This window comes from Melanerpes formicivorus, unplaced genomic scaffold (assembly GCF_026170545.1).
Source record: "Melanerpes formicivorus ecotype bairdi unplaced genomic scaffold, bMelFor1.0.p_v2 SCAF_8, whole genome shotgun sequence".
NCBI classification, from domain to species: Eukaryota; Metazoa; Chordata; class Aves; order Piciformes; family Picidae; genus Melanerpes; species Melanerpes formicivorus.
In genome coordinates, this window is record NW_027142360.1 from 503,137 (window position 1) to 530,709 (window position 27,573).

The window sequence follows — 27,573 nt, forward strand, 5'->3', positions numbered from 1 at the left end:
GCTGGAGTGAAGGCTGCAGGGACCTGCTCCCTTCAACTTTATTGAAATGTCAGACAGCAACAGGCAAGGAATGACCATGAGCCAGGCAGAGAAGCCACCAAGTGCACAGGCACCAGGAAACAGACCCTCTCCTTCTGCCTTCTAGCACGAAGCAAGCAAGCAGGACCTCAGCAAGCGAAGAGCTAAAGGAGGCAAGTGCTGCTTGCCTGCAAGAGCTGCTCTGACAGTCACCCCCAGGCACAGCAGGACAGGCTCAGGCCCCTTTTGAGTCAGAGGCAATGCTAGTTCTGATCATCTCAGTACAGCCTGCCCCACTGCCTGCCATCTAAGGCAGATGTGTTGTGCCATCATGAGCAGCAGCATTCAAGATGGAATGTGGCATTTGGGGTGGAGAAGAGCAGAGCAGATAAATGCTCCTCACTGAGACTCCTCAGCAGCAGGTAGCACCTGTGGCTCCTCCTCTTCCAAAAGGAATGTCAGGCTCCTCCCAGGCCAGTGCCCACCCTCCAGGAACTATCTCCAGCCTCCCAAAGGTGCTCAGTTTGAGAGTCCTGGGATTCACAGACCAGTGAGCCTATCTATGACTCCCAGTCATCATCATCCTCCTCCCCGCCAGGCTGCTGTGGGGGTGGCAGGGGCGGTATTGAGTCCGACATGCGCGCGAAGGCCCCGGCAGGGCTGCCAGGAAGGTCAGGGTTTCCAGAGGCTCCTGGCCCTTTCCCTGAAATACCTGTGAGGAAAGGAAGAGCAGCAGTGAGTGGCACTTGGGGCCCAGACAACACAGAGCTGCCCTTAGCAAAGGGGAGGGGGGAAACCGTGCCTCATGCCCCTGTTCCCAGCACCCTGGTGCCCCAGGCAGCAGAACAGCCACAAGTGCTGCCACAGCCCTGTGCAGGGCCTCACTAACTGAAGCTCCACCTGAGCAAGGCTGTGCCCTCCCCTGCCTTCTGCAAGGTGCTATTGGCTGACACTAGTCCTGAATGCTTCAGGTACCCTCATGGGGAGGGGCTTAGCTGCCCCAGCACTGAACTAAAAAGAAGCCAGCACTGTCCCTTCCTTACAGGCAGCTCTCAGAGCCTGTCCTCTGCCCTGGATGCAATGCAGGCCTCCATCAGGACTTGCTCCTTCTCTGGCCAGAGGTCCAGCCAGGCTGGGGCATGCTCACTAGGGAAGGGGCCTCTGCTCCTGTCTCTGGGGCTGTGGCTGACACAACTAAGGTACCAGAAAAGGCCCTCCCTCCTCCCTGAGGGGAGGGAGAAGGCCTCCCTTGCAGGACAGTACCTTTGCGCCTCAGCACCAGCTTGTTGAAGAGGTCTGACATCAAGTCTCCACCTTGTCCTGTAGCTCTCACTGAAAGAGAGCAAAAGCCAAGTCAGACCAGCAGCAACACCAGTCCAAACCAGCGCTGGAGTGGAAGCATTCTCCTGCAGTGGATCTTCAGATTAAAGGAAAACAGAACTCTTCCTCCCTCCCACCACAGTCCAGTTTCCAGGTCAGGAAACACCATGGACCACAGGGCAATGGCATCTGCTGGGGAAGTCTCGGAGGGGATTCCTAGAGGGGCTGGCATTGGCAGCTCCATCAACGCCCTCCCCAGCTACCTACACCAATGTGCTGCCCTGGCTTGGTGCTGCCCCTCTTGGCCCCAGCACTTCCTCTGTGCCCCTGTGCAGCAGTGAACCTTCTCTGCTTGTGCCCTAAGACACAGCAGGGCTCCATGAGGAACACACATGCCCTGCTGGCAGCTGAGCTTCAGCAAGCTGACAGAGCTCTGGCCGAATGGACAACACTTGAGATCCACATGAGCCTGTGAGGAGAAAACAGCTTTCTGCCCTGTGCTCACTGCTTCTGCTTTGCCTCCCTCCCTCCAGGGCAGAGAGCAAGGGAGGATTGTTTCTGCCAAAAAGCTTCAGTACCTTGTTCCTGTTCCTTCTGCTTCTTCTTCTCCAGCTTCCTCTCCTTAACGCTGCGGAGCTTGGCCTTCCCAATGCCGCCGGCCTGGCGGATGGACTCCAGCAGACTGGCACGCCCAGTGGAGGGGTTCACCACCTCCTTTGGGGCTCCCTGGACTGAAGCTGCAGGTACAGACAGGACAGGCACCAGCCACAGGTCAGTGCACCAGCCACAGGCCCAGCCAAATCCCCAGGGCCAGGGCTGCTCCAGCACCTTTGCCAGCCTCTGCCCAGGGCTGCCAGCCAGGCCAGGAACCTCTCTGTGATGGACTTATGCCCAGCCGGCAGCAAGTCCCCCAAGGGGGAACTGAAGCAGCTCCCAAGCAAGCAGGACCAGCTTCCTCTCCCACCACAGCTTCCCTCCTCTGCCAGAAGGCTGGGAAGTCACAGGGAACTGACCAAGGATCTTGGGCTGAAGCCAAGGAGTCAGAGTTGGTTCTGCTGGTGAAGCTGTGGAGAGGCCCAGCCCTTACCTGCAGGCACTGCACTGCTGCTCTCTTCACTCGCTGTCCAGGCTGGCTCAGAGGGGGCCGTGGGCTGGGGCAGGGGTGGTGGAGGAGGCACAGTAGCAGGCACAAGAGGAGGGGGTGGTGGAGGGGGTGGTGGAGGCGGCAGCAGGAGCTCAGCATTCTGGATGTCTGCAAGAGGAAAGAAGTTGCAGCTGAAGAGTGCCTGAGGACAGCACATGGAGAGCTTCAGCTCAGAGGAACAGAGCAGAGTCCTCAGCATGCACTGTGCAGCAGGGCACTCCCACCCTGGGTGGGACCTCTTAATAGCAGGCAGGGCTGGGGCAGGGTTTGAGATTGCCCTACTCTGCCTTCCCCCCCCAGCTCTATCCCACTGGGCTTGCCTAACTTGCCCAGGGGCATCCCAGCAGGCTGCCCTGAGGCCAGGCCCTGCACACCACACTCCCTCCTCCCGAGCTATGCAGGGGGTGAGGGAGGTGAAGTGCCCAGAGCCAGCCAGCCCTTGAGCAGGTTGCAGCTTTGACTCGGGCCCAAGTACAAGCCAGAGCTACCTCCGGTATCCATCCTGAGATCTCCACTAAGGGACTTTCTCCACCTTGTCTCCACCATCCCATAACCCTCATCCTGCATCCCAGGGTGCTGGGTGCAGGCACTGGACAGACCTGGCTGCAGAGGTTCCACCGACTCAGTGCTGAAGGTGGGCAGCTCGGGGATAGCAGTGCTAGGGGCAGAGGGTGCAATGCCAGGGCCCAGGTCAGCGCTGTACATGAGGTCTGCAGCGATGCCAGGCAGGTCTGGCAGGTAGGATGGCACATCAATCTCGGGCACCTGGCCCAGATCCGGCACGTAGAAGTAGTTTTCAGCTACCTAAAGGAAAGCCAAAGAGAAAGCTAAGGCAATGACCACCCCCTTGCTTGCCCTTGCAGCACACCTGGGGAGCAGACCAGGCTTGTGTGCCTTGGGACGACAGCTGCTCATCAGCCACCTCTCCAGCTCTGTGCTCTTGTCCTGTACAAGCTCCCCAGAACTAGAGGCTACCCCCTGCAGACAGGGCTTGGAAAAGGCAGGCTGCAGGAGGAGAGGTACAAGACTCTTTCTAGTTTCTTGCACTTGGACTCTCCTCTCCTGAAGGCCTCAGACACCAACTTCTGCAGCTTAGAGAGGGCAGTGCCTTTTCAGAAGAGGATGGAGCCCAAACCATTTCTGAGATGAAGGTGCAGGAGAAGCACAGTCCAGGGGTTAGAGTTTTGGGTTTGTGCTTAACCCAGGCCAAGCAGTACTGAAGGTGCACTGTGAGCAAAGGCCTCTGTTTGCCATACACTCTGCTGTCCCCTCTGCTGCAATCTGGGGAGCAACAGGCTCCCAGGCATCTTTCCGCAGCCACACATACCCCATGTCCCAGCAAAGCTCCAGCTATTGCCACTACAAGGTGCTGGGGACAAGATCAGCCACCTGCTGCAGCAGCTGCCATGGTTCACTGCCTGCCCCATGCCCCCACCAAAAACAACCCTCTGCACTTGCTGGCTGTCCCTCTGCAGCAGCTGGCACCCCTTCCTAGCAGGGCACAGGCCTCCACCCAGGCACTTTCCAGCCATGACACATCAACTTCAGACTGCACAAGGCTCAGGCCTTAGCAGGAGGGACATTCTCTAGTGATGGAGCCTCCAGAATCCTCTAGAACCGCTGGGTCCAGCAGCAAGGTGATTTCCTGTTGTGTTATTCTCCTCACACCAGGGCTTGGGCAGAGAAACCTGCCACAGTTGAGGGGTTTCTGTCACCCATCAAGCCCAACCCAGGACTTCAGGCTCAGAAATGGGCTTGCTAGTGAGACACCCTAAAGCCAAACCAGCAGAGCCCATTCTCCTACCTGCTCTTCCCCCTACACAAGCCCTCTCCCCTCTCAGAGCTGATGTCCTGTAACCACACCTGCTGGTCCAGCTGTCCCCTTTTAGTGATGGAAAGAGGAGCATCAAAAAGCTTCTCTTCTGTCTCTGTTTCCAGAGCCACATGGGTCTTGGTGACTGCCCCAGCCAGCGGATCCAGGAAAACATACTTCTTGTACCTAAGGGTGGAGAACAAGTATTTCAGTGATACCACTTGCAGAGCCAAGGCCAGACGAAGCTGCATACCCAAGAAGGCCTGGGGGGTGGAGATCTCCTGACTCACTTGTACAGGTGGAACATCCTGGGCCTTCCACTTTCCTTCTGGCCCCATTTTCTTGCCTTTCACTCCACAATCAGGAGGGAGTCAGCTCCCCATCCTGCCAGTGCAGCCTCTACATTCATTCTAAAGCAAAGCTCTACTGCACTGCCATCATTACCAAGCTCCCCACCCACCCACTGCCTGACCTGGGACTGTCCTACAGCCCACAGCAGGTCACAAGTCTCTCCTGGTGATTTGTCACTCAAGGGGCAGGAGGAAAGACAGAAGAAAGCTGTGACTCAGGGGAAGAAAGAAGATCCAGCAGCTGAAAGCTCAAGATGAGCTTAAAGCAGCTCTTCAGTAGGGGCAGAAGGAGGGCACAGGAGGCAAAGCCCAATGGGAGGAGAACTACAGTGAGAGGCAGCAGAAACGCTGAAGTGACAACAGTGGCAAAACGCTGCTGTGAGAACCACCAGCAGCAGGAGCAGAACCCAGGCAGGCACACGGAGCAGGGAGGGGCAGGAGTGACAGCAGCTCTCAAGGCTGGAGAGAAATTCTTACAGGGGTATGACACAGAAGACTGAGTCAGGGAAGGGAAATGCACATCTGGGTTGAAAGCAAGTGAGTGGGGTTCAGATGCAGACAAAGCAACTCCTGCTCAAGGGGAAGATGGGGAAGAAACAGCTGATAGCTGGAAGCCCAAAACCAAACCCTGTCCTAGCAGGAGCCTGGTATGCAAGACATGCAGTCACTGCTTCCCCCAGGGCAGGGAAAACTGGGGACAAGCAGGGGCAGAGGAGCACCACAGCACTGCTCCAGCTCTTACAGGTTCTCAGTGGTGTTGAAGAGCAGCAGGGAGCTGAGGGAGCTGATGTTCCTGGGGAGGCTGCCAAGGCCTTCTTCTGCATCATCCTCCTGGTGAATCTTGGTGCTCACACACACAGGGAAGTACTTGAGTTTCTCCTGCAAGAAGACAGGTAACAGGTGCTCAGACTCTAAAACCACAGCTGCTGAGACCACCCAGCCACCACGACCCACTGTGCATGGTCCACTGCATGGCCTGGGAAACTGCTGCTCCCTCTCCAGCTCCCGAGCAGGGGAGCACAGGGACAGCTCCACAGTCCACACTGTGACAAATGGCAGCAGCTCACACTCACAGCACATGACCCACGGGTGGCTCACACTGAACCAGTACTGCTGTGGCCGTGGATCCACCAGAAAGAACCACTCTGGGTCTATAGCCAGAGGCAGGGCAGAGCACAGCAGACTAAGAAGCCTTTGTTACAGTGTCACAGAACTGTCAGGGTTGGAAGGGACCTCAAGGCTCAGCCAGTTCCAACCCCCCTGCCATGGCCAGGTACACCTCACACCAGAGCAGGTTGCTCACAGCCACATCCAGCCTGGCTGCAAACACCTCCAGGCATGAGGCTTCCACCACCTCCCTGGGCAACCTGTGCCAGGCTCTCACCACCCTCATGGGGAACAACTTCTTCCTAACATCCAGTCTGAATTTACCCACTTCTAGTTTTCCTCCACCCCCCCCAGTCCTGTCACTCCCTGACACCCTAAGAAGTCCCTCATGTCTCCATGCAACTACACTCTCCCAAACACCTGCCACCTCCCCTCTGCTGCCTTCAGCTCATGCTGTCAGAGCTGCAATCCCACCAGTGGGGTATGCAGAGGCCAAGGGAAGCTGGAGTGGCTGCACTGGCATGAGCTGGGGCAGCAGACAGGCAGTGGAACACGTGCCAGGTGGTCCTGCAGGGCCCCAGGGATTCGTGAGAGTTGCCAGCTCTGATGAACTGAAGCCTCTGGTTCTACACTTCATGCAAAACACACACAGCTCCCTCTGGGCAGGGACTTGGCACCCCTGAACTGCTTGGCTTTTACACAGCCCAGGCACTGCCAGCCCAAGCCCAGCCCAGCCCAGGCACTGCCAGCCCAGCCCAACATAGCCCAGGCACTGCCAGCTCAGCCCAGGCACTGCCAGCCCAGCCCAACATAGCCCAGGCACTGCCAGCTCAGCCCAGGCACTGCCAGCCCAGCCCAACATAGCCCAGGCACTGCCAGCTCAGCCCAGGCACTGCCAGCCCAGCCCAGCCCAGGCACTGCCAGCTCAGCCCAGGCACTGCCAGCCCAGCCCAGCCCAGGCACTGCCAGCTCAGCCCAGGCACTGCCAGCTCAGCCCAGGCACTGCCAGCCCAGCCCAGGCACCACCAGCTCAGCCCAGGCACTGCCAGCTCAGCCCAGGCACTGCCAGCTCAGCCCAGGCACTGCCAGCCCAGCCCAGGCACCACCAGCTCAGCCCAGGCACCACCAGCTCAGCCCAGGCACCGCCAGCAGCACAGAACCTGCCACCAGCTGCTCGGGGAGGGGTACTGGGGGTGAAGCTCAATGCTCACAGCACTTTGCAGCAGAGAAAGGGCAGGCATCAGTTCACGAGCCCAGGGACAGCCTGGGATGGACAAACCTCCACCCCAGACCCCTCCCCACACCTTTCCTCACCCCCTGCAGAGCTGTGCCCTCTCCCCACAGCACAGGCGGAGCGGCACCTGGAGCTGCGAGCTGCCGAGCGCTCACACCAGAACCAGCCCGAGCACGAACCAGGACAGTTGGTCAGGTTCAGTAACTGGCCACATTCTTGTGGTTTTCTTCTGTCACAAAACCACTTCAAACGCTCTCCACAGCCTCCTACCGCCTCCCTGCTTCCGGCATCCCTGCTCTACCCCACTCTTTGAGTCCTTCTTCCCTCTTTGTACATGGATGGGAATCTGGAAACCGCCACCGGTGCAGTTTTGAGGCCACATCTCGGAAGCATAAGCAGTTCCTGCTGACTGAAATTTCAGGCTTGAATTCGGTAGCCAGAAACGCTGGGAAATAGCTTAGGCACAGCTCAGTTAACCCACTAAGAGTCTGTGTGACGCTCTGTGCACACAAAATGTCCTAAGAAGAGACCCAGGAGGTTTTGATTTGAAGGTGGTTTTCTGCCCCCCCCAGATAGCAGGTTCCAGCTTGTGAAAACCAGACTGAAGTGAAGAGCTTGAGTTTGTACAGCAGCAAGCCAAAAGACAGAGAGTGTGGAAGCAGAGATTCAGAAACAGAGCTGCTCTTGCTCATTAATATTCATTTCCCAACATTTAATTTGTTGAGCATGAGGGAGCACTGATGTGCTTGCTAGTGCTGCTCACACAGCCCTCGAGCCACACCTAGGGGAGGCTTTGCTCTTTGTAGATTTCAATTAGCACAGGAAGGCTATGGATGCAGGAAGAAACCAACCATTACTTAGGTTTACTTTTAAGCCTCATCTAAGGCAGTTCTAAAAGCACTGAGCACCAGTATTGCTCTACAGAAGCCTTAGAATGAAATGCCACCACAGTGCTGGGCCTGAACAAACACCCAGACCTGATCTGAAACTCAACAGCTGCAGCAGCGAACCCCACAAGGTAACATCACACATGAGTTTCCTTGTAGGGACATTCAGCCCTTCAGCTGAAGGCTCAGCAGCACGGACACACTGAAGCCATGGGGTGTGCCCATGCAGCCTGGGATTTGGCACCTGCCAGCATTCCACCCCCTAGGATGCTGCCTTTCCAGGCCTTTCTCTGCAGCAGCCTACACTCTGGCTCTTCAGTTTAATGAAGGATATGCTCTAAGGGAACTGGGCTGCTACACCAGGAATCTCATCCCCTCCATGCCAGTGGCATGCTGAGGCTAGCTGGAAAGGCACTTCAAGGCAAGTGCTAAAGTGCCAGCTCAGCCTCCTGATGCCCGTGCTGGAGGTCAGACTCACAAGGACATGCCAAGGCACCAGCAGTTCTGAAGCCCTGTGAGGTTACTCCAGCAGTGGGCTGAACTTTTGCTTGGAACTCTTCCCAAGCTAAGGCAGACCATGTCACCCACCTCATTTTCCAGCCTCCTGAGGGACACAGACACAGGTCCCACTGCAAAGGCAGTGCCCACCACCCGAGAAACCTCACCGGGCTGCAGCCTCCAGCCTGCCTAGCTGCTACCACCGCGACGTGCAAAGAAGGCAGCTCCCCAGGCTTACCACAAGGACCTCACCTCTGGCAGTTCTGTCCATCTTACCAACCTCAGAGTGTCCTCTCAACAGCTGAGCTTTCACTTGCAAGGGGTGTGGAGGGAAAGATGACTTGCCCCGGAGGGAAGCACTAATAAAGCAGCTAATGCCACACATTTCCAGCCCAGCTGCTTTCCCTCCAGAGCACCAACTCTTCAGCACTGCCACCACTTGCCCTGCAACTGACAGGATCAGAGCTTGCTCTCCTGGTGGGGCATGTGTGTGAGTCAAGCCAGCAAAGAATACTGCAATGCTCCCAGCAAAGAGGCTCTCATTAGAAGTGAAAACAGGCAGCGAGGCTCTGCTGAAAGCCCTGAATAATTGAGGAGAGCATAAATGCAAACATCAGATTTCCCTCTGTCACATTTCGTTACTGCAAGGCACATCAGGCTCTGTGCTCAGCCATGGCCGGGAAGGGGCCTGCTCCCCTGGAGCGTGGTCAGAGCTCAGCCACACCGAGCCCTGCTTAGTGCATCAGCTGCTCCTGGCACAGCTCTCCATCCTCCCATCAGCTGACAGCCACTCAGCAGCACAGAAGCATCCCCCTGCCCCACAGCAGAGCTGCAGGAGCCGCTGCACGTGTGAGCTTCACAAGAGCAGTGTCTGCTGCGTGAGGGCGGGTCAGCAAGCCAGGGAAAGCTCAGCAGCCCCAGGGGAGGATCCAAAAATGGGTCTGGGTCATAGGAGGGGAAGAGCCAAGACAGACATCCCCCAGGGCCTGCACAAAGTCCCTGTGGTTATGGCAGGCCTGACACAAAGGGCAGAACGTGGCAATGGTATGGAAGTTACCTGGGACTAGAAGAGGTGGCCACAGGCAGGGAGGGCTGCAGGGGAGGGCTGCAGGGGAGGGCTGCAGGGGAGGGCTGCAGGGGAGGGCTGCAGGGGAGGGCTGCAGGGGAGGGCTGCAGGGGAGGGCTGCAGGGGAGGGCTGCAGGGGAGGGCTGCAGGGGAGGGCTGCAGGGGAGGGCTGCAGGGGAGGGCTGCAGGGGAGGGCTGCAGGGCAGGCCATGCACAGCCTATTGCAGCCAGCAGGCAGCTGCATGGATCTGCCGTTTGCTCTCCGCAGGACACTGCTTTTCAGCAGCTGTTGCCCTTCTCAGCTCCCTCCTGTGTGGCTGTTCATTGGCATTAGTCCTTCAGGTTAGGAGAGCATCTCCCCTGTCCTCTCACCACCTACCTCTGCCCCCCCTCCATGCTCTGATGGATGGGGCCATAATCAGCCTGCCCTGGCCAGCCAGCAGTGATGCCACACAGCTCTGCCCTCCAGCACTGCCACAGCCAGCAGGAAGCATAAACCCTGCTGGGGTTTGCCAGCTGTCACTGCTTCCCTGGCCTGCCTGAAATATTCATGACCACCTCACCCTGTGAGGTCTCCATCCACTAAAACTCAGGAAAGTTTACCATGATAAATTATTCAGGGGCAGCTTTATTTTTGGGCACACCAGGATGAGGAAGGAAGTCTCTTTAGGGGTCGAGAGCAGGGAACTTGTCAGGTTGATCCCTAACCTGCCCAGAACAGCACATCTGCTGCTGCTGGCACAGCACACACACAGCAACTTCTAAACTTCAAGCACAGCAACTTTTCCTCCTTTTCTTCCAACCCAGGGACACTGAACCAAACTGTTGGAGAACCCTTTGGCAGTGCTTCCTGCCAAATGTACCACCTCTCAGTCCTCCCTAAGAAGCCCCTTTCTGCCCCTCAATCCACAGGCTAAAAGAGAATTCAAGAGTGCAGGACCTCCTTCAACACCACCAGCTGCAGACATCTGTGCTAAAGGTGCACCTGGAAGACCCCTCTGAAGACCTTGCAACCTACAATAGCTGAACACAAGGGAAAGCAGAAGCAGAACACAAACAAAAGATGCAAAGAAGCAAAATGATTTTCCCCTCCAAGATGCAAAACTCCCTGGGAAGCAGGGAGGGCCAATACCTGAGTGCCTTCCTGGGGCTGCAATGTGCTGTGAAGACTCTTTTCTCCTAACACACTCACATGCACTTGCACCTTTCCCTTCTCTCCATCACTTATATTACTTTTCCAAACAACTATGACCCTGGTCCCAGCTGCCTTGCTATGCACAGCCAAAGCCTGAAGCCCAGCCAGAAGCACCACCAGCAAGGCTGTAGGCAACAGGGGTGTGTCAGGAAGTGGAACTGCTGCAGAGGGCTGGTAGCCAGCAGTCACTCAGAGCACTCAATCATCCAGCCAAGGTCTTGTACTCACATAGCCCTCACAGATTGGAAGCTCTGCAAGCTTCTCAGCCTGACCTCACACACTCACACCAACAGATGGAGCTCAAAAGATGTTCTGCTGCTCCAAGCTGCTGTCCTTGTGCTGGTTTAGGCTGGGTGCTGGCCCGGATGCCACTGCACAGACCACACGTGGGAGGTCCCAAGGGGTGGGCCCAGCCCAAGGGGTGGTCACAGGAAACCAGGTACTCCATTCCCATAATGCCCTGCTCCCCTATAATACATCAGCACGGGGTCTTCACTGCCTCTTTCATCCCCCACTGCTGCCTAGGTAAGATGGGGTGAGCTGCCTCCCCTGGGCCTGCCCAGGCCCAAGGCTGGGGGGGGTGGAAGAGCCCTGGGAGGGGATTTTGGTGTACCCCCAGGTGGGGATGGGACATTCTTGGGTATGTTCTGGGCTCTCTCTCTTTGTCACAGTGCTTGTGGTTCTCTGTAAAACTTTCAGTGTTGTTTTTTATCGGTTTTCTATTCAAACTTTCCATCACTTCTGCAATCCCTTTGTCTGAGTCGTTACTTCTGCCTCTAATGGGCTGGGGGTCTGTCTGCACTAACCCATTACAGTCCTAAAGGCCTTGTTTACCTCACCAGAGACTGACAGCCTCACAGCTTTGCTTTGCTTGTTGATCTGCAGGTCTGCTCTCCTGCTTACCTGCAGAGCCTTCTCATCCAGCACTCGGTGTTTGCTCTGGATCTTGTGTCTTGGCCACTTCTGCTTTGCTGGGTCTTCTGCCCCCGCAAAAATGGAACTGTACTCCTGCAGCCGCTCTGGGGCTGGATACTTAGCACTGGAAAACACCTGTGGAGAGACAAGGAGAGACTGAAAAAGCCCAAAACTCAGCAATCCTGCACTGCAGCAACACAGCCTGGTGGGCATGGCCAGCCTGAGAGTCAGCATGGGCTGTCTCTTCAGGAGGTGCCTGCTCTTCTCTCTCTGCACCAGTGCTAGGTCATAGGCTTGCACAGGCAGGAAGAGAACTGAAACTATTAAACTGAGCAAGAATGAGGAAAGAAGAGTTTTCACTAGCTGTACATGGCTCCCCCAGAGTAAGGTGCACTAAGGAGAGGCTCTCTGACACTACCTTCCATTCAAATAGCCCAAGTGGATACGAGCCTGTAGTGGGAGGGTGCTGGGCTTGGCCCAGAACAAGACTTTGCTCTTTATCAGGGAGAACTTATATAGGCTTCACAAAGTCAGGAACTGTGTGGCTCATGGGTCTAAAAATCATCAACTGGATAAGTCAGGAAGGGGATTCTCAACACAGCCCTGCTCAGCAGCAAGGCATGAAGAGGTGAGTGGGCAGCGACTGCTACCGCCTAGCATCTACTCTTGTCCAGAGCTTACGTCAAGGGTAAAGAGAGAAGGTGAGAAGGTGGAGTGAAGAAGGGAAGCCAGGCAGCCTTCACTCAAGTCACTACCTTAATAGCCTTCTTGCTCCCTTTTATCTTCTCAATCTTGGCCTGGGCCAGTGTGACTCTCTCGCTGATGGCTTGCAGCTGCGCCCGGCTGGCCTCCACCCGCTGCGAGATCCTAGGAGCAAAGCATCCTTCATGAGAGCAAGAACCCACAGCCACAGTTTGTGGCAGCAGCAGTGTCTTCCCTGGGGGAAAATGTGAATCTTGCCAGACTGGATTGTTTCATAGGGCAAAACAGTGCTGTTTGAGATATACTTGTCTTGAGAGCTTTAGGTATTCCAGCACAGAGTTAGGCAGGTGACTGCCCCCTGGGAGTCAGCTCTGGGGAGGTCACACCTCGAGGGTTGTCTCCAGTTCTGGGCACCTCAATCCAAGAGAGATGTGGAGGGGATGGAGCCAGGGCAGAGCAGGGCAAGGAAGCTGGGAAGGGCCTGGAGAAGAAATCTGATGGAGAGTGACTGAAGGAGCTGGGGATGGTTAGTGTGAAACAGAGGAGGCTGAGGGGAGACCTCCTGGCTCTCTAGAGCTGCCTGAAAGGAGGTTGTGGAGAGGTTGGTGCTGGTCTCTGCTCACAGGTAATTAGAGATGGAACAAGAGGGAACAGCCTCAAGCTGCAGCAGGGCAGGGTTAGACTGGACAGTAGGAAGAATTTTTTCCCAGCAAGAGTGGTCAGGCCTTGGAATGTGCTGCCCAGGGAGGTGGTGGAGTGCCCAAGCCTGGCTGTGTTTCAAGGTGGTTTGGATGTGGTGCTTGGGGCTACACTTCAGGGGTGACCCTTCTAGAGTAGGGCTCTAGGTTGGCCTTGGTGATCCTGAGGGCCTTTTCCAACCTGAATGTTTCTGTGGTTCTGTGAGGCTGTTAAGTCTGGTCCATGACCTGCAGTACATTCCCAGTGCTGCTTGAGACACAGCACAGAAAGGTGAAGAGCTGCAGCCACAGTCACTAAGCTTCTCTGCAGATCCTGCTGGCAAGAGAGCCACAGCCAGTTAGCCACTGCCAGCAGACTTTTAATGCAAATGCCAGGCAACACAGGCTAGTGAGCAGAGCTCAGGCCTCACAAAGCTTCAAATGTCCTCTGCTACACTTTGTTGCGTGGCTTTTTGCACAGTGCCTGGCAGCTCTGTGATCTGGTTTCCACATCACAGTATCACCAAGGCTGGAAGAGACCTCGAAGATCATCAAGTCCAACCTGTCACCACAGACCTCATGACTAGACCATGGCTCCAAGTGCCACGTCCAATCCCCTCTTGAACACCTCCAGGGATGGGGACTCCACCACCTCCCTGGGCAGCACATTCCAATGACCAATGACTCTCTCAGAGAAGAACTTTCTCCTCACCTCCAGCCTAAACTTCCCCTGGCACAGCTTGAGACCTTGTCCTCTTGTTCTGCTGCTGGGTGCCTGGGAGAAGAGACCAACCCCTTCCCAGCTACAACCTCCCTTCAGGTAGTTGTAGAGAGCAATGAGGTCTCCCCTGAGCCTCCTCTTCTCCAGGCTAAACAACCCCAGCTCCCTCAGCCTCTCCTCACAGGGCTGTGCTCAAGGCCTCTCCCCACCCTTGTTGCCCTTCTCTGGACACCTTCAAGTCTCCAAATGTCCTTCCTAAACTGAGGGGCCCAGAACTGGACACAGGAATCAAGGTGTGGCCTAACCAGTGCTGAGCACAGGGCACAATGACTTCCCTGCTCCTGCTGGCCACACTATTCCTAATGCAGGCCAGGATGCCCTTGGCCTTCTTGGCCACCTGGGCACAGTGCAGGCTCATTTTCAGCCTACTATCAACCAGTACCCCCAGGTGCCTTTCTGCCTGGCTGCTCTCAGCCACTCTGACCCCAGCCTGTAGCTCTGCATGGGGTTGCTGTGGCCAAAGTGCAGCACCTGGCACTTGGACTTGTTGAATGCCATCCTGTTGGACTCTGCCCATCTGTCCAGTCGGTCGAGGTCCCTCTGCAGAGCCCTTCTGCCCTCTAACTGACCAACATCTGCTCCCAGCTTGGTGTCATCTGCAAACTTGCTGATGACTGACTCAATGCCCTCATCCAGATCATCAATGAAGATGTTAAAGAGGATAGGGCGCAGCACTGATCCCTGGGGCACACCACTGGTGCCTGGCTGCCAGCTGGCTGTGGCACCATTCACCACCACTCTCTGGGCTCAGCCTCCAGCCAGTTCCTAACCCAGCTCAGAGTGCTGCTGTCCAAGCCAGGGGCTGACAGCTTGGCCAGGAGTTTGCTGTGGGGGATGGTGTCAAAGGCCTTGCTGAAGTCCAGGCAGACCACATCCACAGCCTGCCCCACATCCCCCAGGCAGTCACCTGATCATAGAAGGCGATCAGGCTGGAGAGGCAGGACCTGCCCGTCCCAGTCCGCTCAGAGCACATGCAGCCACCGCCTCTGCTGGGTTTGGCCAGGGCAGAGTTAACTTCCTTCACAGTGGCTGTGCAGGTAGCTGGAGAGCACACAGCCTGTCTCTGCTTTCTTCCTTTTGGAGTGGGAGATGAGCAAAACTTAACCTCATGAGATTCTCACTCTTCAAACTGTTCTCCATTTCCCCATCCTTCTATTTCAAACACAGCCTAACAGCTTGCACTTTGTACCAGCACTGGGTACAACGCTGTTCACCCTTGCCCTTGCCTTCCCATACCCTCTCTCTTTCCCAGTGGAGTTGAGTTCTGAGAGTAGTTTCTGCTGCTCCTTTCAGTGCCCATTTCCCACCAGCTGTCTGCAGCAAATTTCACGTGTCACAGAGCTGTGCCCTTGCTTTGGTACAGTGTGAGATGCCTCTGAAGGACTTCAGTCTTCCCTAACTGCCCTCCCCAGCACATTTTCCTACCTGACAGTTCACCTCTTTTCTAGATGTTTTATAACTGTATTGATTGTCACTATTTCCAGTGCTGCTCCTGAGGGCATCTGACTATTTTTACCTTCTTCAAAGCTAAAACCCCAGCCCTTTATTTCTGCTTTGCCACTCTCCCTCAAATCAATGATGCAATTTCCCCTCCCACCTGCTAGCAGACTCCTCTCTTAGAAGAGCTCAACAGAGGCTTTCTGAAGCTTCAAATAAAAGCCAAGTGTCAACTGCCTCTTAGCCAGTACCCTGCTGACTCCTAGACCCAGTTCTGAGGGGCTGACAAGGCTCACGTTTCTCTCTCAGGAGGAAGTGCTAAGCAAACACCAGTGCAAGCTCAGGCCTGGGAACCTGCAGCTGCTGTTCTCCTGTCCACTCCATGAGTGTGTGTGGGTCAAGTGGCACAGCCAAACACCTTGCTCACTGCCTTTCCTGACCCACATTATCCCCAATGTGTCCCCAGGCACCAGGATGTTCCTCTCCCTTCCCACACTTTTCACCAGCTGAAGAGATAGATGAGTTTCTGAGCAATCCCACTCACACTTACCTTCCACCTGCAACCACTTCCACATCTAACATTTGTTCCCTCTATGCCCCACCAAACCCAGGCAGCTTCTTGGGACCTCCTGTGGTGTGTGGACAGCATCAGGGGAAGAGCAGAACACAAAGCAACTCTCAGCCCACAGAGCTGTATCCATCTTTCCCATTTAGTGTTTGCTGGATCCTCTCTCAAACAGGAAACACCTCTGCAAGGAGAACATGCCTGGCAGTTGCTGTGCCCTAGCTGCCACAGTAAGGGTGCATCCAGAAGGGAAAGAGGGAAGACATCTACAGCTCCATACATCCCTGCTGCCCACCATCTATAATAGAGACACAATTCAGGAGAGACAGAGAGCTGCTGGAGAGAGTCCAACAGAGAGCCAGGAGGATGCTTAGGGGGGTTGAGCATCTCCCCTGTGAAGAGAGGCTGAGAGCCCTGGGGCTGTTTAGTCTGGAGAAGAGAAGGCTGAGAGGGGATCTGATCAATGTCTATCAATAGCTGAGGGGTGGGTGTCAAGTGAGGGGGCCAAGCTCTTCTGGGTGGTGCACAGCAATGAGACAAGGACCAATGGATACAAACTTGAACAGAGAAGGTTTCAGCTCAAGATGAGGAGAAACTTCTTTGGTGTGAGGGTGCCAGAGCCCTGGAGCAGGCTGCCCAGAGAGGTTGTGCAGTTTCCTTCTCTGGAGCCTTTCCAACCCCACCTGGATGCATTCCTGTGTGGACTGCCCTGGGTGACCCTGCTCTGGCAGGGGGGTTGGACTTGATCTCTGAGGTCCCTTGCAACCTCTAATGTTCTGTGATTCTGTGAGAGTAATTACAGGCACCCACAGAAGGACAGTATCACGCAGACAGCTCTCTCCCAGCACAAGCTGGGGAAGTTGCCCAGTGTCAGCTCAGGTGTTTCAAACCATTATGACTCTTCTCTGAGGCACCCTGCACTGTCTCCTGAGATTCTTACTCTAGGATTTGACAGGTCAAATCCCACTGACCTCAGGGTAACTGCCAAACCCCTTCCCCTGAGGTGGTACAGGTGCAGGCCCCCAGGACAGGAGGAACACACACCAGTCAACAGAATTCAGGTATTTGCTGCTGAGCAAGGTCACTGTGAATAGAATTATTAAACTCCTCAGTCCAACTCATCCAGATCCCTTCACATGCACGGGCTCCTAAAAGTGCATGACCATTATGCATGTGCAGTTCAAGATCCAGTTGCAGATGCTAGTTAAAAGAGACACTAAACCACACTGATAACAAAAACAAACATGGCAACACCCTCTCATGGTCAAATGTCTGCAGCAGCTGCAGCATTTTCACTGCTGGGCAAACTGAAACTGCTCCAAGGGGTCAACTGGTGTTTGCACAGGAAGGAAACATGGATGGAGAGAGCTGTTCCTGAGGGCTCAGGGGCAAAGTGTCTGAAGCAAGGTGACATTCAGATCTCAGCTTTCATTTAAGGAGGAGTGTTACTGACAGCCATTCGTTTAAAGGCAATTGCAGACAGGACAGGGGGGGTAAGTGTTAATTAATGGCCCACTACTGCCCCTCAGAACCCTGTGCTCAGACAGCTGAAAACACCAGCAGCACGTGAACCTACCCTGTCCTATTAGTCACTGCTGTGTTGTTTTGCTCTTGGTGCTCTTTTCTGCTTGAGAAAGCCCTTTGGTTAGATTCAGTGTGACTCTGGAGCTGCAAAGGAGCAGGAGACACACAGCAACAACCCCTCCCTGTGAGGCCAGCTGCAGGGGGCCTGCAGGAGGAAGGCAGACACATCACCTGCCGCCACAGCCTGGGCACTGCCCCACGCCAGCCTTCCCCCCCACTGCTTTTCTTTGGGGAAGTCATACATGTGACAGATTAAATCTACCCAGGGGATTATCTCTTAATCCATACAGACTTTCATTTTTGATCTAAACAGGCATTAAAGCTGCTCTGATCCAAACTTTCACATTCTCTTGTCCCTCTGCACCTTACTTCCAGCTTACATCTCATTTCCACAGCAGGTCCCAGGAACACTTCCTCCTCCCTCGTGTGCCTCCCTCACTGCACCCAAAGCCTCTGTCCCATCTGTAGCCATGAAGCAGATCATGGGAAGTGATTTCCATATAACTCCTCTGATAAATCTCACAGTCAGGCAGCTACTCAAAGACCTCTCTGCTGGGTCTGCTCCCATAGGAAGAAGATTTGAAGCGCCATGAATTTGGCAGCCATGGTCCTGGCAGTGCCTGTCAGGGGCAATAACACTGGATTTCTAAGGGGGTCTCTGAGCACTCAGCATCAGGAAGGAGTTTAAAATCAGAGCAGGTTTCAGGAAAGGTGGCTGGGCAGAGAGAATTCAGCTGCAAGGAAGCATCACAGCAGCAGGAGACCGTTTGCTGTCTCTGCTGAAGGTACACATCACCTCAGAAGAGACAGGGATGACAAAACTTGGGAAGTGGGAGAGGGAAGAGCCATGCTCCACATCAAGGTGAACAAGAAAGGCAAGGCAGCAGAGGCTGGGAGAAAACCTCTCTAGAATACCAAAGAACTTCAATTTCATGTCTCAGGTACAGAAGTGAGCGATCAGCCAAGGAGAGAGGACGTTAGGGAGCAGAATGAGAGATGAATTTGCACAGGAGGACAAGGCAGCCAAAGTAGTAAGTGGCTTTGTCTTTAAATGATGCTGTACACATCACAGCAAGTCAGGCTCCTGCTCTCCTCCCAGCCCAGCACTGCTGCTCTGAATTTCAGGGTGCAAACAGTAAATTTGGTCTCTAAACCCCAGGCTTCTGGCCTAAAAGTCACACTGGGTTTTGTTGGTTGGGTGGGTTTGGGGTTTGTTTCTTTGTTGCTGGAGTTTCTTTCCCTCCACCAAACTCTGATTATGTAAGCACACACACCGCAGGAGAGGTGACCTAGAAGGGATAGAGTCCGTGGTTCTTGTTACTGTATTACATCCCTGGACTGTCCAAGAAGGTGGTGCTGGAGCAGAGGAACCTGGGCAGCCAACAGCGCCGGCTGCTACCCACCCTTCTGCAGGGCTGGTGCCAGACCCAGCATAATGCCACTACTGAGGAGTTAGATACCAATAAACCTCTAGGACAGGTTTCAGTGGGTCTCTGCTCAGAGAGAGCCACTGCTGAGCAGAGAGTACTTCCCAAGAGAGGGGAAACATCATCCCACAAAGGTGGTGGTGCTGAGGGAGATTCATTGCCATCTGTCTTCTCCGGCTGAGCCACTTCTTTCCTGGAGCCCAGAGGCACATCACTGCTCCTTCTATTTGTGTGCTGCAGAGAAGAGGAAAACCTCAAACTTTCTCAAGTTTTAATTTGTCCAAGAATCTTCTTGACAAAAGGCTTTGATGGCTTCTCAGGCCACTGAAGTGATGGGGAAGCATCAGTGCACAGTGCCTGTAACTCAGGAGTGTGAAGCACAGTCACTAAACTGCCTCTGAGCAAGGACAGAAAGTCTGAATGCATTCTGGCAGGGTAACAAAAAGCAATGCTCTGGGAGGCACTGCAGTGTGCTTCACACACACTCTCTCCTCATACAGCTGTTCCCACACCCTGCAGTGGCCAGCTGGGAGCCAGACATGGCCTGTGAGGAGCCGCTCAAAGCAGCTGGCAGCATCACAGGATAGAGACAGTGTCAAGGAAAGGCCGCTGGGACACTCAGGGTTTCCAGTGCTGCGTTTACAGGCAGTTGACAAAGCTGGCTCACCTCAGGAGCTGGAAGGGCAGCAAAGCCAAGGGCCTGCTTTTACAAAAAGCCTAACATGTCCAGCCACTCAGAGAGCAACTTGTTTGCTTTCTGCTCTTCCCATATTTCAGCAGCTTTTAAAGACTTGCTTCATGTCTAAGTGCAATCAGAAAGTGTTGTCAGGTAGCATCTCTGACAGAAAGCACTCCCAAGTGAGACAGTGCAATCAGCCTTCCTTCCTCCATTAAAGGTTTGGATGTGATAGCAATTAATGCTTATCACACTGATTGCTCCTTGAGCCTGATTTCCAGGTGTTTCAGCAGTCACATGTTGCTCTGCTCCCACGATGCCAAGCAGTTCCACAGAGGTGATCAAGGCTGCCAGGTTACCCTCAGCAGGATCTGGCAGACATCACTCTCCACAGGGCATGCTCTCACAAAAGAATAATCCCACCTTGATTCCTACTCTGCCATTTCATTTCATCTTATGTAAAACCTGGACACCTACAATTGTGACCTAGCATCACAGCACTCTCCTCCACTTGCCCCTGAAGCTTGCCCTACTTCCAAGTAAAGCAGCTTAGCTGTGCTTTTCCTCTTTCCCCCTATATGAAATGAAAGGGTCACAAACAAATTCTTCTTTAACCTTTCAACTCTTTTACTTTCCTCCCACCCAGGACTGACCTGGAGGTGGACAGGCTTTCCTTTTTTTAGAAGCAATGTACAACAAGCAGCAAGCCTGTGCTAGCAAACAAACTGCACAGTCAGAGCTTCTGTCTGAGCTCTGCAGGCCACTTTTGCTCAGACTATTCCAACATTAACAGCATTAAGATATATAAACACAAGAGGTTCTCCCATCATGGCAACAGCTTTTGGGAAGGATGCTCTAAAAGCAGTAAAGGCAATGAAACAGTTCTCCTCCCAGCACTGCTGGAGTTTCACAGGTACATTTTGTGTCTTTCCACAGGCAGGGTAAGGGCAGACACTGACCACCACCATGGAGCAGCTTCCCAGATCTGCAGCCACAGCAGTCTTCAGAGGCCAGGCAGCAGATGCTCCAAGTACAGAGCCATCGAATGCCCTAGCAGGGCTGGGGCATCCAGCACCTCTCTGGGCACCCTGGGGCAGTGTTTCAGCACCCTTATTGTAAAACTTTTCTTCCATATGTGTAACTTAAAGCCACCTTCTTTCAGGGTAAAACAATCACCCTTTGTCCTGTGTCACACAGGCCCTGCTCAGAAGATTGTCTTCATCTTCCTTCTAGGCCCCCTTTGAGTACTGGAAGGCAGCACCAAGGTCTCAACAGAGCCTTCCCCAGGCTGAACCACCCCAGCTCCCTCAGCCTTTCTTTATAGGAGAGGTGTAGCAGCAACTGGTACTAGTATAGAAACCAGCAAAAGTTGCCAGCAATGCCCTATGTAATGGGTTGGGGCAGACCCCCTCCCCACCACAGGCAGAAATGACGACTCAGACAAACATTGCAACAGTGATGGGAAGTTTAAATAGAGAGCAGTGAGTGTGTGCAGAGAGCTAGAAACACAGTGACAAGAGAGACCCCAAAACAGACCCAGAGAGATCCCATCCCCACCTGAGGGTGCACCCAAACCTCCAGGGCTCCTCCTCCCCCCCACTGCTAGGCTAGTCTCAGCTGGCCAGATCTGAGACTGCCCATCCCCCCATGGCCTTGGGCCTAACCAGGCCCATGGCCGGGAGATCTCCTCCCCAGGTACTGGGTGGCGAGGAGGAAGGAAAGAGGAAGTGCCAGACCCCGCCGTGAGACTTATAGTGGTGCAAGGGATCATGGCAGGAAATAAACTAATTTCCTGTGTCCACCCACTGGGCTGGACTTCTGGACACAGGAAACACCCCTGCAGCAGAGGGCACCCAGCCCTGACTACGACACCCTAGTAACTGGTTTGTTATCTATAGAGGCTTCCTCCCCCTTGCAAAAGTCTCACAAACTGAGCCTCTTGTGAGCCCCCCAGCCCTCACTTTTGTAGCTCACTTCTGGAAGCAAGGCTAACCCTGTTTGGACAGAATTCTGCAAGCCTGGCAAAAGTACATTTAGTTTCCATGCTGCTTGAAGTTATGGCAGAGAGCTTGAGCAGATGTTTCGGCACCTTGTAACCTTAAATCCATCGACTGTGTACATCAGGTTTCCCTGTCTCCCACCAAAGCTCCTCTCAGAGTAGCCAAAGATGCTGCTCCAGTGTTCCCCATTGAACAGAAAATGTGCATCACCACACACAAGTCACAGGAAACATAAGCAGTGGAGAAATGCCCCTGTGGTGAACCAGAGCATCTGGGGGCAGGGAGAGCGAACATCCTCAAAAAGGTCTCAGACTCCCCTGGATCACTAAATGCAGAAGAACTTCCTTTCCAGTTCTCATTTGAGAGCTGGGTCTGACTCCACCAAACTACACTGCTGGTACACAGCTTGCTCTTTATCAATGGTATGCTCCACCTTGCCTTTCAACAGTACTCACAGGATTAACACATCTGATCAGAGCCTTCTCCCAGATGGAGTTGCAAGACAAAAGCATGAGCCACCTGCCCAAGCTGATGTTTCTCCTGAGATGAGCAGTGATCAGCCCACAGCAGCTGCCCCAGCTCTTTTAGCCTGGGTCTCACTTGAGCCAAAGATGCCTTACTGCACTACTGAATCCAGAATTACCCAGGCTGGAAATGAACTTGAGGTCATCCAGTCCAAGTTATCAACCAACACCATCTGATCAACTAAACCATGGCACCAAGTGCCTCATCCAGGCTCTTCCTGAACACCTCGGGTCCAGCCAGCATGGATTTAGGAAGGGCAGGTCCTGCCTCTGCAGCCTGATCTCCTTCTGTGATCAGGTGACTGCCTGGGGGATGTGGGGCAGGCTGTGGATGTGGTCTGCCTGGACTTCAGCAAGGCCTTTGACACCGTCCCCCACAGCAAACTGCTGGCCAAGCTGTCAGCTCGTGGCTTGGACAGCAGCACTCTGAGCTGGGTTAGGAACTGGCTGGAGGCTGAGCCCAGAGAGTGGTGGTGAATGGTGCCACAGCCAGCTGGCAGCCAGGCACCAGTGGTGTGCCCCAGGGATCAGTGCTGGGCCCTGTGCTCTTTAACATCTTCATTGATGATCTGGATGAGGGGGTCGAGTCAGTCATCAGCAAGTTTGCAGATGACACCAAGTTAGGGGCAGATGTTAGTCAGTTAGAGGGCAGAAGGGCTCTGCAGAGGGACCTCGACCGACTGGACAGATGGGCAGAGTCCAACAGGATGGCATTCAACAAGTCCAAGTGCCAGGGGCTGCACTTTGGCCACAACAACCCCATGCAGAGCTACAGGCTGGGGTCAGAGTGGCTGAGAGCAGCCAGGCAGAGAGGGACCTGGGGGTGCTGATTGACAGCAGGAGAAAGTTCTTCACCAAGAGAGTCATTGGTCATTGGGATGTGCTGCCCAGGGAGGTGGTGGAGTCCCCATCCCTGGAGGTGTTCCAGAGGGGATTGGATGTGGCACTTGGTGCCATGGTCTAGTCCTGAGGTCTGTGGTGCCAGGTTGGACTCAATGATCTTTGAGGTCTCTTCCAACCTTAGTGATACTGTGATACTGTGATACCTCCAGGGATGGGGACTCCACCACCTCCCTGGGCAGCACATTCCAATGCACAATCTCTCTTGCTGGGAAGAACTTCCTCCTAACCTCCAGCCTAAACCTCCCCTGGCACAGCTTGAGACTGTGTCCTCTTGTTCTGGTGCTGGCTGCCTGGGAGAAGAGACCAACCTCTGCCTGTCTACAACCTCCTTTCAGGCAGTTGTAGAGAGCAATAAGATCACCCCTGAGTCTCCTCTTCTCCAGGCTAAACAACCCCAGCTCCCTCAGCCTCTCCTCACAGGGCTGTGCTCAAGGCCTCTCCCCAGCCTTGTTGCCCTTCTCTGGACACCTTCAAGTCTCTCAATGTCCTTCCTAAACTGAGGGGCCCAGAACTGGACACAGGACTCAAGGTGTGGCCTAACCAGTGCTGAGCACAGGGCACAATGACTTCCCTGCTCCTGCTGGCCACACTGTTCCTGATGCAGGCCAGGATGCCATTGGCCTTCTTGGCCACCTGGGCACACTGCAGGCTCATGTTCAGTCTACTATCAACCAGCACCCCCAGGTGCCTTTCTGCCTGGCTGTTCTCAGCCACTCTGACCCCAGCCTGTAGCTCTGCATGGGGTTGTTGTGGCCAAAGTGCAGCCCCTGGCACTTGGACTTGTTGAATGCCATCCTGTAGGACTCTGCCCATCTGTCCAGCCTGGCAAGGTCCCTCTGCAGAGCCCTTCTGCCCTCTAACAATCAACTCCTGCCCCCAGCTTGGTGTCATCTGCAAATTTACTGATGATGGACTCAATCCCTCCTCCAGATCATCGATAAAGATACTGAGCAGCATGGGGACACCACTGGTGCCTGGCTGCCAGCTGGCTGTGGCACCATTCACCACCACTCTCTGGGTTCAGCCTCCAGCCAGTTCCTAACCCAGCTCAGAGTGCTGCTGTCCAAGCCAGGGGCTGACAGCTTGGCCAGGAGTTTGCTGTGGGGGACAGTGTCAAAGGCCTTGCTGCAGTCCAGGCAGACCACATCCACAGCCTGCCCCACATCCACCAGGCAGTCACCTGGGCATGGAAGGAGGTCAGGTTGCTCAGGCAGGACCTGCCCTTCCTAAATCCATGCTGGCTGGGCCTGAGCCCTTGGCCATCCTGTAATTGCTGTGTGATTGCACTCAGGATGACTGTTCCATGATCTTGCCTGGCACTGAGGTCAGGCTGACAGGCCTGGAATTCCCTGGCTCCTCCAACCAACCTTTCTTGTGGATGGGCATCACCTTTGCAGCTTCCAGTCTTCTGGGACCTCTCCAGTGAGCCAGGACTGCTGAAAAATGATGGATAGTGGCTTGGCAGCTCATCTGCCAGCTCTCTCAGCACCCTAGGATGGATCCCATGGACTTGTGGGGATCCAAGCGGAGATCTCTAACTACCTCCTCTTGGAACACAGGGGAACTGTGCTGCTCCCTGGCTCTATCAGCCAGCTCAGGAGGCCACTTGTCCTGCAGACAACCTTTCCTGCTAGTAAAAATTGAGGCAAAGAAGGTGTTAAGTACCTCTGCCTTTTCCTCATCCTTTGTTACAACGTTCCCCTCCATGTCCACCCAAGGAGAGGAGGTTGTCCTTGCCCTCCTCTTGCCATTCATAGATTTGTAGAAGGACTTTTTGTTGTCCTTCACAGCAGTGCCAGGCTAAGCTCTAAATGGGCTTTTGCCTCTCTAATTTTTTTCCTGCATGACCTAGCATCATCCTTAAATATTCCATGGGTCACCTCTCCTTCCTTCCAAAGATGGTATCTCCTCTTTTTTCCCCTTAATTCACTCAGAAGTTCATTGCCCATCCAGGCTGGCTGCCCCGGCAGCTCATTTTCCGGCTCATCGGCACAGCCTGGTCTGAGCCTTCAGGAGTTCTTCCTTGAAGCAGGTCCAGCTCTCCTGGACCCCTTAGTTTTAAAGGGCTGTTTCCCCAGGAACCTTCTGTGTTAGTTCCTTGAGTAATCTCGAGTCTGCTCTCTGGAAGTCCAGAATGGAGGTTTTGTTGCTGCCCCTCTTAGCTTGGCTGCATATTGAACACTCAATTATCTCATGGTCACTGGAGCCCAGACAGCCTCCAGCCATCACATCTCCCACCAGCCCTTCTCTGCTTGTATAAAGAAGGCCAAGCAGAGCCTTACCCCTGGTAGGCTCATGCAGCACCTGGGATAAGAAGCTGTCCTCCATGCACTCTAAGAACCTCCTAGACTGCCTCCTCTCTGCTGTGTTGAGATCCCAGCAGATGTCAGGCAGGTTGAAGTCGCCCATGAGAACAAGGTCTGGTGATCTTGAGACAGCCTTAAACTGCCTATAGAATGCTTCATCAACATCTTCCTCCTGGTTGGGTGGTCTATAACAGACTCCAACCAGCTGCCCAGCCCCCAGCTGCCCAGCCCCCAGCTGCACAGCTGCCCAGCGCCCAGCTGCACAACACCCAGCTGCCCAGCCCCCAAACATGGGAATTCCTTTAGGTTCTACTGTGGGGCTGCTGTAAGGCTGAACGTACTGGGTAGCCTGAGCCCCCTCATTGCTTGGGATGAAGGCTTTTGTAACAGCAGAAAGCAGAAAGGCTGCTGCTGAAACAAGCCAGCGTCCCCAGGAAGAGGAGTGCCGACTGGCACATGCCTGCCCCCACCGCTCGAGATGAGTCCTGGGATAGAAGCTCAAGCTCTAATCATTCTCTGAGAAAAGTGTTGCTGCTCTTCACATGTAATCAAATATCATTAGAGCTTCATAGATTTTCACCCAAGGATCTCAAGGCAATTTCCAAGTGTTAATTAAGTCTGGGTTGCTTGTGAAACCAAGAGTGGAACCATTTGTGCCAGTGGCAAAGGAAATCTGAGGACTTTGACAGTCCAGTCCCAGCTGTGTTTTTCAGTCCCTCATTTACCAATTTGAACAAAGTTTGCTTTCATTCTTTCATTCACAAGATTCAACACCTACATAACTGAGCAGCTGTTTAATTTTCAGTTTTACTGTGCAAGTACTTCTGCACTCCTGAATGCCTCCCCTCTGCAAAACCCATCCCATCGCTGCTCTCTAGAACAAACCACAGCCAGCAAGCACTGATGCAGAACACTGACCATCCCCCCTCCGACACTGCTTCCTTCTCTGAACCCAAAATAAAGCCTCTCTTCATATTTAAGACAATAGTTTTGCATTGACTTTGAGTGTTGCCCGTTTCACAGTAGCTGGTGGCAACCACGTGGAATTTGAGTCACATGCCCTGTGGGTGAAGCGTTCAGTCCTCCCTCTGATGAGAGATGCTGCAGAGCCAGGCTCCTGCAACAGCCACTAACCTTACTGTGCAAAAGCCACTGTCCTGCACAGCTGGGTTTGCCTCTTTAGGAGAAGGAAACCTAACCAAGAAAAAGGACTTGCTACCCTAAAGCAGCCTGGTTTATCAGTTGCAAGGCCCCCAAAGACTACTGCACGCACCTCACCTTTTCTTCTTCTAACTCTGAGCTCCTTTCTGACTTCCATCACATACTGCCTCTGTGGTGTCTCCTCTGTCCTGACCTACTGAGGTTGCCATTGGATGCTTGGTAAGTGACCTAACTAGCTTTTGAAGGATGACCTGAAGCATGCAGGTCCTTTTTACTTCGCTCTTAATGCTGTTTCTGCTCATCACATCCTCTGCAGTGCTCACCGCACTTCCATTGCCTTCCACGAGATACTGCTGCCCGTGTGAGCATTTTCACCCGCTGCTTCTCTTCAGCAAAGATCCTCTCCTCAGGCCCCCGTGAGGACCAGTGCTGATTCTCAAGGTTCTCCCATTTTTCTGCAATGAAAACAAGCCCAACTCACTTTCTCAAAAAGCAATCAGCCCTCCCCTAGTTAAAACCACCTCATTAATCACCACATCCTTCCTCCTCTTCCCCAACCCGTTTGGACAGCTTTCCCATCAGGGTTTTTTTTGCTAATGGAGCTTTTTGCCTCGCAGTATTTGCTCTTCAGAAACAGAGGTTGTTTAGTGTTAGTTTTTCATTCTTCCACAATCAGTTGCAGTCATGCTCAAATTCCCAAGGGCACTTTGCATGACATGCCCATCAACAAGCTAATTTGAGCCTAAGTGCTTCATCAGCAAAGGAGGGGAACTCTTCAGGACACATGAGCCACCTGACACCTTCCAGAGTGCCTGCAGCACTTTGAACCTTCTCAAGGGATTTCTACTTACTTTTTCCAAAAGCAGCTTTGGGCCCAGGGAGGCCTTTTTACAATAGGGTCACAGAGAAGATGTCTGTGCTTGGCCTGACAGATGCTGTCATTTCTGTGAACCAGTCTGAGGCACATCAGACTGTTGGGATCAGACACAGGAGCACTTCTAGACACAGGACTTCATATTCTTTGCTGTGCTTCTAAAACTCATCTTCCCCAAGCAGTGCTTTGCAAACAGTCATTAGGAATGGAAACAGGAGCTTCACAATAAGACCTGAACAAGTGTGTGCAGTGTATGTCACCAACCTCCCTCCCCCAAACTGTACAGTCACAGTCTCACAGTATCACCAAGGTTGGAAGAGACCTCAAAGATCATCGAGTCCAACCTGGCACCACAGACCTCATGACTAGACCATGGCATCAAGTGCCACATCCAATCCCCTCTTGAACA

General features: G+C 53.9%; 1 protein-coding gene across 6 annotated transcripts in view; it reads right to left on the reverse strand.

The window, feature by feature from the left end:
* Nucleotides 1–22: 22 nt before the first annotated feature.
* Nucleotides 23–27,573, reverse strand: part of WASHC1 (WASH complex subunit 1) — a 62,710-nt gene continuing 35,159 nt past the window's right edge. For 5 of the 6 annotated variants that reach the window (XM_068141765.1, XM_068141766.1, XM_068141763.1 and 2 more), the window contains 9 exons: nt 12,303–12,414; nt 11,536–11,682; nt 5,388–5,524; nt 4,346–4,481; nt 3,082–3,286; nt 2,426–2,590; nt 1,917–2,075; nt 1,282–1,350; nt 23–730 (listed from right to left, as the gene is read on the reverse strand). In XM_068141765.1, the coding sequence (XP_067997866.1) occupies nt 579–730; nt 1,282–1,350; nt 1,917–2,075; nt 2,426–2,590; nt 3,082–3,286; nt 4,346–4,481; nt 5,388–5,524; nt 11,536–11,682; nt 12,303–12,414 (1,282 nt within the window). In that variant the 3' untranslated portion in view covers nt 23–578. Of the gene's footprint in view, nt 731–1,281; nt 1,351–1,916; nt 2,076–2,425; nt 2,591–3,081; nt 3,287–4,345; nt 4,482–5,387; nt 5,525–11,535; nt 11,683–12,302; nt 12,415–26,613; nt 26,746–27,573 lie in introns of all 6 variants that reach the window. The other variant, XM_068141767.1, reaches the window with a different exon arrangement.